Genomic DNA, 11823 nt, shown 5'->3' with positions numbered 1-11823 from the left:
TATATATATATATATATGAACAGAGAGAGAGAGAGATAGAGAGAGTCGGAGAATGTTTTTGCTTTCTCCATTAATTAATCTTTTGTTAACGATATTTTATAGGAGTTGTAATCACACCAATTTTTAACAGGCCATTCAGTCTCTTTGGACGCTTATATTTTTGGTCATTCAAAGGCCTACCTCTCTTCTTCTACCACAGCCGAGTGTTCAAACTCTAAACACTTCACTCTACACTATAGAGTGAAGATTGTGAATGAAGATTCAATATCATTTATTGTCATCATTCCCCTTGTGGCTACTATGTAAACCAAGCACCACAAGCTGGGAAGCACTGTGGAAATGTTTAGTACAAGTTCACTGGTGTACTATTGAATAGATAAGTCTGGGGACATGTTCCAGTTCATTAAGCAATACATTTAACAACTTTGTTAAGGTTATTTCTACAAATATTCTATAGAATTTATAGCCAGCACTGATTTTGGCTACAACGTTTCGTATGAAAATATCAAATGTAAACAGTCAGTGTAATATAAACTGTTTCAACGGTGTTAAAATAAATAGACAAAAGGCATAGAATAGACATGTATATTTATTAAACAAATAAATGAACGGATCTCTGCCCATTTCTCCGACTAGTATACCTGCTGTTCTGAGCTACCTATTTAGATGGTATGTGGTCGATATATCCATATACACATCTGCTATTAACGTATTAAGAAAGAAATCTTAAAACTTGTCACGATGCATACATTAAAACTGATGTCTTTGAATTACAAATATATTCAATCCTAGGCGTTTCCACCTGGAGAATTCCACAAACAAAATTTGAACTGTCTCGAGTATATGTTGCAATTGTAGCAAAGCGATATAGCAAAGCGATCCTCTTAACCATTTCCCTATGCCTGGGGATGAAGTTAATAGAACGTTCGGAGTGACACACAAAGCTGGAGATTCTTCGGTATATTTTGTAAGTGAGATGTATATACCTTCCAACATATACGAAGATTACTCTATTATTGGGCTTTCGTGTATCTATGTACCAAGACGACAATGAGCTATACAAATGTAGGCTATACATGAGTGCTACAGCGATATTTAGAGTTACTGAGTAATATAAACATTTTATTTCCATTCTCCTAAATGATTAGTTTGGTGTAAGTTTAAGCAAACGTCTGGGGTTTCGCTCTATCACATGTTTTGTTTATGAACTACTCTGTGAGCACACCTAATCCTTACTTACAAGAGTAAACCTACAGTTTTAACCTACACAACTGTAGGTAATTAAATACCATCAACAATATGTAAATGGGTTCTGTTTCATGTTGTTCTTTCTTTTTTGTCTTTGTCATAATCTTCATACATCAGTAACTATTATCGTAGACAGGCTACTTTCATCTGTACCTTACCTATTATATATTTGCTACTTTAAACAATGCTAAAAGGAGGTTTGCAGCTGAAGAGAATACTCCGTCAGTGATGATTACCTAATATAATGATTTAAAGCTGATTAGTTGATTCTTATTTTCTTCTACCTTAGTACAGTCTAAAGCTCTAATATAAATTTATTCTATAGCTATCATAGTATCATATCTGATATGTATCATCAACTTATCGATATAGCTGCGAAAGAGTGTTACTTCATGCAAATCAGTCTACACAATTTACTGACATCCATATTATAGACAATATATTTTTAGTTGAAGAGGGAACGTAGTTTCTGAAGGAATTCCAATGTAAGGATTGAAATCGATCTGTCTGACCGTATGTATTATCTTACATATACTTATGTATTTGTATGAGTGTGTATGTATGTGTGCAAGTACCCACGGCTCTGTATGCAGTCAGCCAGGCTAAAATTTACATACATAGTAGTACACACTTTACATTATTTATATTTGACGGATATTTGTCGTCATCTTGTTTGTTGTTAACACCACATTTCGGCTGATATACCCTCCAGCCATCATCAGGTGTCTTGAGGAAATTTTTAACCTGGGTTCACATTTTTCTAAGGTAGTTTTCGATGTTATTATTATTATTATCATTCTTCTTCTTCTTCATCTTCTTCTTCTTCGTATTATCATTATTATTCATATCACTGCTTGGAATGGAAATCGGAATCTTGGGGTTAGTAGCCCGCGCTCTTAACCACTACGCCTTATGTCCGCGGTGTTAACAACAAACAAGATGAGGACACATATCCGTCAAATATAAATAATGAAATTAATGTAAATAATTCCTCGTGTCTTAAATATAGGACTGTATAGTAGTACACTGCCCAGGTTGGTTTATTCTGTGAGTTCTAATTATTATACATTGTACTATAATAATGCTTCTTTGTATAGTTATTTACTTTATATATGTAAAATAGTTATTAGTCACTAACATTTATAATCAGTTTAGCATTGGGAGTTTAATGCTAAATATAAGAATAATTATAGTTCCGAATATTGAAATTACTCCCTTGAATGTTTGAATTTTGAACATTTTTTCTTGTATTTTTAACTGGAAGCTATATTTCCATAACAGTTATTCTTGGATATATATTGAAATAACTTTTTCTATTCACATACATATTGGTGAGCTGATTGTTCTCACATGTATAGAGATTTCTAATTATAGATTAGAAATTCGTTGTATTACATTAAGAAAGCATAACTTGACAACTTGACATTATCTCTTTTGAGAATCTGTGCAAGTATCTTAATATGCTGGTAATGAATTTCATGAGCATTTCTCCTTATATTCTTCAACCTACTGTTGAGCATCTTCCTGAAATCCTTCAATGTAAATTTTATTTTGAAGCCCTTGATATATTTTAATATTTTTTTTCTTTCAACATATTTTCTTTTTATCTTATAACTGTTTCATAGCACGTTAATTTTAGATATAAATTAAAATATTCCATATTATATTTTCATAGGATTATAATATTTTGAAATCGAAGGTATTATTAGACACTCAGTGATAGTCTGACTAAAGTGCTATTTACCTCCTTCGTGGTATTATATCATCTCATAACATATAGAACTTTCAACAAAATGTGGTTAAACTTTATATAGTTTTCTTGAATAACGCTTATACTTTGAGATTTTTATAATGTTTGGGGAACAATTCAGCAAATATAATTGCATCATGTCATCTTAAACCAGAATAAATGGGCAACGTTAATGTACATCTTGAATTATCGGTAATATCTGTAGTTCTGGTTAGGTAATCTAAAACTAGTTAAGTTTGGGAGAGGAAGATTTCAGCAAATAATTTAATAAAATGCTTTAGATGGTGTATTTTTTATTGTAAAGAGAAAAGGAAATTCAGATGTTTACAGGTAGGTTTATAGAGAGAGGCATCATACTAACTTAGCTGAAGTAGCCATTGAATAATCTTTGAAACTCAATGTGATGCGGCGTTGGTTTTGTAGGTTACTCCACAAGAGATGTAGTTTTTTCAAAGTAGCTTCTTATATGTCTTGAGTTTTCGTTTTAGCATCTACAGAACATGGTTCATTGCATATACCGTTTCTCTTATTTTCTTTCAGAAGAAACTTTGTCTTATAGTTGCAGTTTAGCCTAGAGTCAGTTTGTATTAATATTTTCTAAGTCGTAAAGTTAATCCATCCAATATTAATTTTTCGTTGGTATTTTTGTATCGCTTTTATTCTTCATATTTCTTAATATTTTACTCAATACTATTTAGAATTTAACGTGAAGGAGTTCGCTTCTCAATTTAACGCAAGTTGTTTACCATCATATGAGGAATTGTTTAATGATAAGTATGAGCCTGTTACTTGTTGAAGTGCTAAATGTAATTTGAAATGTGGAGACTTAATGAATAATTTTTTTCTTTCTTAATTTTGAGATGTTCGTTTTATCTCCAAATTCTTCATTCCATTTACCGATGGATAAAGTATTATCATTTTATTTATTAATCCTATAGAAATTGTAATGTCTTGTATTTTGAAACTAAATTTGGTAAAAGAGTAGAAATTTCAAACAACACATATTAACCTTCCATATCCTAGAATTTTAAACTTCTAGTCCTTAACGATGGCATCTTTATTCTGCCAATATGATTGAATTTAGTTTGGTTTTCTAGCTACTGAGTTCGGATCCCTCTCAAATACATAGACTTTCGTTGCCGTTCCTTCAAAGACAGTAAATAAAGTACTAGAGTAAGCCTATTTAATTTAATAACATATTTTGAAACCTTGGCTTTTTGCCTGAAAAGGAATTACAATTTGCGTATTCTATATGTACCTTATAATGTTGGATATATTTCATATTACATTTAATTATATATCTACTTTTCAGAAGTCGGCGAGCTGGCCGATTCTTTAGAGCGTTAGGCTAAGTAACCCGTGATCATTTCTTCCGCTTCTCTATGTTCTGAGTCTAAATAACGTCGGTATCAACTATCTTTTTAATCTCTTGTGAGGCGATAAAATGAAATACTGGCGAAGATTGCATTGACTCTCCACTTCACCTCAAAGTTGTGTGTGTTTTTGAAACATTTTGAGGATATAACTTGTATTTTAAGTTTTGTGCTGTGTCATCCTCTTCTTGCGCTGCTGGTATATAACTGTATATAATTATTTTTATTATTATTAAAGATTTTTCTGGATTTTTTCTTACATTGTGATCAGTCGTTATATTCATTTCAACTTCTTTATTCTATTACTCTTCTCTTGTTTAATTCAGAAATTTGTTTATTTATATGTCACTTGCACCTCTCATTAATTGTAAACTACATTAAAATGTCTTTTGTAGGCATCTCCTCTTAATCGTAACTTGTAAGTCATCCATGGAAAAATTCGGTTTATTTTCCACATTTTATATCCTACGCGAAGTTTGTTCTATCCAATAAATAAACATGTCATTATAGATGCAGAAATAAACAGACAAAACTTTTGATGGTGACGATTTTTATAGTTACTCTTGGTTATAAAAATATAATTTGTGTCTTTTGTGTCCGGTTTGTAGTCCGTAAATTACTAATAAACTTGTGTATATATTCAGTTGCTATTCGGCATCAAATCTTATGTATATGTAATTTGTAGCTCACCGATCATATTACTAATAATACTATCTTCCAAATTATTTATCCTTTTATCCATAAGGCTCATCGTACATTCAGTCTTCTTTAATCTAAGTATCCATACGTTCGATAACTACCATAGCAATCAAAAGTTAATTGATGGTTCGTAAAAGTAGCGCGTGATGAATCTGTTATTTTGTTTTTTTATAGTAAACGGCTGTCACTTTGCAAGGGAATGTTTATATTTTGTTTTAACCATATATATTTCTTCTACTGATATTATAAATGTACATTAATACTTCACGTTAACTTTTCGTGCGTCAGATGCAAATTTAAATCTTGAATTTTATAGCATAGTGTATTCGGCATCTCGTTACGTATATTGTTTAATGTGATCTAATTCTATTCAAATTCAAAAATTTTAAAGGTTGTTCTTTCTGAATATCTAAAGCATTTTTTGGCAAAAATCTTTATTGTTAATTGTTTATTAACGTAATAATTTTAGTCTTTTATTTCTGCACACAGATAACAAGAATTGCAAAAATTGTATTTTGGGCAAGTTCCTCTTTCATTTCTGAAAGACTCTGTGCTTGCATCTATTGTTTCATTTGGTCTTCAGTTCTGAAATTTGTTTTGAATTTTATGAATGCGATTTCGTTATTTTTTTTTTCCTCGTTTCATACAGGGTTGATAGTTCTTTGTGTCTTTTAAAATCATGAGGTATTTTCATTCTCTATTATATCTCTTTTATTTTGAGACTTTTGGAAATTCAGAGAAATGTGTAGTATTGAGGATGTAACGGATACGTTTAGATGTTAGTTTATTAAGTATAGTTTAATTTTCTTTTTTTTTTTAAGGTTGGGCATTTCTCTGCTTTTCGTGTATATTACATGGTAACTTACGTGAGCATAGAAAATACTGCGTATGTATATGTTTGTAGTTACATATGTATGAAAGTGTGTACAATTTATGCAACGTATACATGTAAACAATTCATCTTACATGAATTTTAATCCCTGATATTTAAACAAACACTTCTTATTATCTCTAGTATTCGAAAATGTTCTACCAGATAATATCAAGATTTGAGCAAAATTCCTCAAACTGTGCCAATGGGGGAGAAATTCATTTCCTTATGTGTATAGCTTTATTATTCATTGGCAGAAAAAAGTCAGAGGAGAGAACACTAGTATTTCATGTGCTGATTGACTGCAGAGGTTAATGCAGTTTCTGTGAAACATTTATAAGCTGATGTTTCATAAAGGATGTATGGCCAGAAACAGTTTCAGAACGCTGTAATTCTAGAATTAAGGTGTGAAGAGACCGAGTTTTTTTGCTTTTGCCAATTTTTGGAAGACTGCCTGAAATATGAGATAACGGAACGGGAAAATGAGATAACGGCAACGGGTGCGTTTGGATTTATGTAGATAGAGCTGGCCAATTCCCTGCAGCAAAATAGTTACAGTAACAGTGAAAGTAGAAATATAAAGTTCGGTTATATTTCCCATTGTTAATAGCTAATTGCATTTCAGTTATCCGATATTCTGCTAGAGAATAGCTACCGCGCGCTTCAGTCTATTTTACTGTGATGTTGTAAACTGCTTGGTAAGCCCTGACCGAACAAGTTTATTACCAAAAATGCTTCAACTGTGTTTTGCTCATCATTTTCAGAGTAGTGAAATTAAACCCACATTAGTTAATGCATCATTGTTTCAAAACGACAGGGATAGATATCGATGAGATGTGACTGCTATTACATATTAGCTTTCACATATACACGTATAACGAATACACTGTTCGAATATGAGATATTATTCCAAAGCTGATCCACAAACCTACGCATATTTGACTCTCTACCTTATATTTTAGTAGGTGCATTGGTTTTGGACATAAAAACATCATATTACATTATTCATGTGGAATTCATTTTATGACAACAGTTAATGGTGTGCTGTCTATATTTCCAAAGCATATGAATACACTCACAAACACGTGTATTCGTGTGTGTGTTTGTGTGTGTTAAGCAATGGCTAGAGATTTGTGAAGATTTCTAAGTTATATGATTTTAAATGTGTTCTTTGTGGTTATTAATTTCTTAGGTATCTGAGTCTATTGGCTACAATTGTTGAGTTTAAGATTTTCATAGTAGAGTGTTTATTTTTGTAAGCCATTTCTTTACATATCATCACTAGACGGATTTCATATAATGAACCGTTGTATTTTCATTTAGAGTATCGTTTATTTCATATTTTTGACTGCAGGAGTTTTTCCTATCAATGTTCAGTTATACATTCAGCAGCAATGTCACTATTATATCGTCATTGTTATTGCATTTTTGTTTTTCTGCTGTGCTTCGTCGTCATCGTTGTCATCATCATCATCATCGTTATGGTCAATGTCATCGTCACTGTTATCATCCATATTTCTATGGTTAGTATTCATCTGAATTGCTGCTATTTGTAGCATTATCATTTTTATAGAATATTTTTTCCAGATTTCCGGTTTCTACTGCACCATCATGTTCATACCCACTTTCTTTTTTTTTTATTAAAGTAATAATAATGTTCATGATGATGATAATAATAATAATAATAATAATAATAATAATAATAATAATAATAATTATTATTATTATTATTATTATTATTATTATTATTATTATTATTATTATTATTATTATTATTATTATTATTATTATTATTATTATTATTATTATCATCATCATCAACATTATTATTATTATTGCTGTTGTTGTTGTTGTTATTTTCATTACCATCTTTCAATTCCGTTTCCATTTCTTGCCGAGTGTCTTCCTAACGCCCAGGGCAGAGAAACGTACTGTATACATAGGTAGGCCATTAAAATGAACAATATTCATTTACAAAGTCATGTAACAGAGAAAAATGGGGAGTAAGACAAGGAAAAATAGAAAAAAAAGAAGTAAAGAAAGAAAAGAAATAGGAAAATGAAAGAAAATTCCCAGCGATAATGCTCTTCTCAGTACGTGGATGCTAAACCAGAGATCATTCTTAAATAATTTTCAGTCCCTTTTTTGATCATTCCTAGTGTTCATACAATCACTGGTATTGTAACTGTCTGGAGATGCCTCATTTTTTTCGATTTCGTTTAGCAAATCTTTATATTTTCAGATTCTTTTGCCGAGATATTATGGTCAGAGAGTATACTCATGTCAATCAATAAACAGACTTTATTGTTTTGGTCTTTCACAACAATATCTGGTGTATTTGATTTGAAGGGCCGGTCTGTACATACTGGGAAGTCGCAAATAATCGTTACATTTTTTTCCCTCAGTTACAACCTCAAGGTGGTCTTTGTACCATTTGTCAGCAGTTTTGATTTTATAATGCCGACATATTTTCCAATGTAGATAATGGCCAATTTTGTCTTGTCTTGATTCGTACTTTACAGGCGCTAAAATCTTACACCAAGAGATTAGATGGTCCACTGCTTCATCCCATCGTTACCGTATCGGCACTTTTGGTCTACACCACAACAATGACCAGTTTCCGATTTTCGGTCAGGTGATCGCACTGGAACACTATCTCAAAGAGGATTTTGCAATTTTCATTCTCGGTGACCCTTTCTGAGATTTCCTCACACCATATCTTTGCTGTTTCTAGGCCGCGTTTCCCAGAAAGCTCCCAAATGAATCATTATTGCTACTTTGTCATGGCTTCTTTTGTATTTGTGTTTGCCAATTTCGAACGTTCGCTAATAATGTACCATACCGTTTCCCCGCTTTCACCACACATTCTGCATTTGTCGCTGTCGGTAGTGTTTCGATTCTGAACTTCACATAGTCCGTAACGTTCGTTCTTGTGCTGCGCATATAAGTGATTCTATCTCTATCGAGTTACTCCTTCTCAGCTGTAGCCACCGGTCTTATTATTATTAATATTATTAAAATTATTATCATTTTCATTAGCATTTTCTTTCAGTTCTGATTCCATTTCTTGCGGAGTGTCTTCCTGACACATAGGGCAGAGACACTTACTGCACACTTTAGTAGGCCATGAAAACAAGCACACCGGATTGTTCTTTTATAGAGTCATGTGGCAGAAGAAAAGGGGACGACAGAGATAAAACGGAAAGAAATAAAAGAAATAAAAAGGAGAAAAGCAAACAAATAAAAATAAAGGCGGGGAGGAAAGAAAATTTACAACGACAATGCTCTTCTCAATACATGTGACGTATCTGCTAAGACAATATTTAGTACTTCCTGCATGGATGGTAGGCTGGGATCATTCTTGAATAATTTTCAGTTCCATTTTTGATCATTCCAAGTGCTCCTTCAATCACTGCCACGTCTTTTTGACTTCGATTAAGACAAACTAATTTTTAGTATTTTTCACTATTCTCGAGTAGGCGATATTGGCTATAGTCATCATCATTTTATATATTCGGAAGAGCCAACACTACTACTTCTGATATTTTCTAGTGCGACCAAAGTAGAGCATCAAACTAGTCTTAGATTCGTAAAATTTTCAACAGGTGGTATTCTGGTTTGTTATTGCCTTTCAGAACATACTTCTAGAAATAATTAGATCTAGTTAATATAGCAATTGTTAGCATGCCATTCTCCGTTTTCAGCTGCAAGCCGCAGAGCTGCTTGTAGGTCACCAGTTTATTAAAATGTTTTTGGAATTGCTCATAGAGGTTTTAAGTTCCTATAATTTATTTATATTTTCAATCGTTCCTTCTTTTAATCCCTTCATTCATTCTGTAACTTTTTTTGTTTTAATTAATATTTTTGCTGTGCATGTGTGTTTAGTGCTGTCTTGTAGTTTATGAAGGATTTCTTGACAGAGTATCTCATATATCAGTTAAATATTGTTGTGCCCTTTTGTATATTGAGTACAATCGTGTGTTTTGTCACATTTAAGTGTAACTTGACATAGCTTTTCTTCCTATCTAGCATACAGTTTAAGAGACTAGTCCACTTTTTCTACTCTTATATGTCATTAAAATTTATACCAAGACTTTTCTTGAATTTCTGTATAGAGAGATAATTTCATATTTCTTTCACTGCGGATATCTATGATTTACATTATGTCCCGTAGTCGTAGATGTTAGAGATTAAGATGCTTTTTAGAGTGCAGCTGGCTTTTCAAAGTGGCCAGTTACCTTCAGCAATTACTGTCAGATTCCACGTTTGAAACATTTGACCAAAACTAACTGCAGGAGAATGAAATTCAATAATGCTTTTTGATGTACATTCACAACCCATTTTTATCAAAAGAATGGATTGATTTGGGTTGTATCTCTAGTAGAGTTTGATGCATACTCAACCTGCTAAGTTTGAAAGCAAATGAACATATTCTAAAAATATACGAGTGACACAATATTCATATAGTAATTTTATGAGTTTTATATGATTTTCATGAATTCTATATTAGGTGATTCATCTTGAAGATAGTATGAGCAAGACTATTTAACATGACTATCAGTTCCATGTTGAAAAGCTGGATTATTCATTGGAATAATGTTTCCCGAGATCTTGCGACTATGATTTTACTTGGATAAATAATTTATTGTTTGCCATTATTACAGTTCAAGAAATATGAACAAAAGCTGATAGGTCTCATTATAATTTCTTTTCTTATTTAGTGCTCCTAAATCACTTAGCGTCAAGTTAGATTATTATATCTGCTAATGAATAATGAAACTCTTGCAGACTTGAAGTCTATCAGTTCTTTGACACTTAACACTATGTTAAGTAGTGTTGTAATGTTTCCATAGTATTCTTCCCTAATATGTTTCTTTTTGTGTTTGTTTTGAATTCTATCTAGTTCATTCATTTCATACGATTGTATTTGGTCTATTTTTCTGAACTCTATCTCTCTAACAACATATATTAATAAGTTTTATTAATCTTCCCCCATCAAGTTACCTTTTATTGAATTCGTGTATTGTCTATTACTGTGCTTCCAATTGTCTATATTCTGCAACGGAATGCATTAATTTATTTCTTATATATAAAAGATACATTCGTATGTCTTGCAATATAATTCGCACCTGTATCAAGTCTAGCCTAACAGTTAAAGATGAGGACGCCAGGAAGGAAAGAAGTGGAGAAATATTCTTATAGTAGAAATAGAAGTGAATTTTATAATTTCCATTTTTCCATGTATCTAAAATTTTTCTTGCACTTTTATGCAAGACATATTAGGTACCTACTTATTATTCGTGATACCTATCTCAAGGTTAATATTGCTATAGTCTTGAATTGAGGACCGCTACCTAAAAACCTTGAGCGAGTCAATTGAATGCCATGTTGAAAACCTCCTGCTACATTTTTTCAATTATAAGTTTTCTGATCGATAATTCATGTTTACAACCACGTTAGCTTCTGAAGCTTCGCCTCTTATATAGAAATGTCTGAGAATTTATAGGTAATCATTTAACTCTGCGATATTAGTACAATTAAGACTGGACGCTGTAGACATGCCACATTACGGACTGCAACGTCTGGGAATAGCTACGTTTTAGTCTCTAGTTACAGTAATGCACGAACGCTGAGATATCTTATCTTATGTCTACTTTTCTAAAACACAGAGTAAACACAGAGTAAACTTTAATCAGTTATCCTATTTTTAATCAGTTACCCTATCTACAGTCAACTGCCTGTAAGCAGGAATAATAAAACACATGATGCTTCAAAGTGATTCTTCCGCTACTTTTTATTGTGAATGTATGTGCATGTGTGAATTTTTGAACGTGTGTGTTAGGTGGGCGTGTGTGTGTGTGAGGTGGGCGTGTGTGTATGGT

The 11823-nt window shown here is 32.1% G+C and overlaps 1 protein-coding gene across 1 annotated transcript in view; it reads left to right on the top strand.

Moving 5' to 3' along the window:
* LOC106873299 (neuronal acetylcholine receptor subunit alpha-10) overlaps positions 1 to 10490 on the top strand; it is a 1066434-nt gene extending 1055944 nt beyond the window's left edge. The window contains exons 10-11 of the mRNA XM_052975253.1: positions 8464 to 8571; positions 10452 to 10490. Of these exons, the coding sequence (XP_052831213.1) occupies positions 8464 to 8571; positions 10452 to 10490 (147 nt within the window). The remainder of the gene's footprint in view (positions 1 to 8463; positions 8572 to 10451) is intronic.
* Positions 10491 to 11823: the final 1333 nt, after the last annotated feature.

The sequence above is a fragment of the Octopus bimaculoides genome, chromosome 1, assembly GCF_001194135.2.
Source record: "Octopus bimaculoides isolate UCB-OBI-ISO-001 chromosome 1, ASM119413v2, whole genome shotgun sequence".
Taxonomy (NCBI): Eukaryota; Metazoa; Mollusca; class Cephalopoda; order Octopoda; family Octopodidae; genus Octopus; species Octopus bimaculoides.
This window is presented reverse-complemented; position numbering and strand designations above follow the sequence as displayed.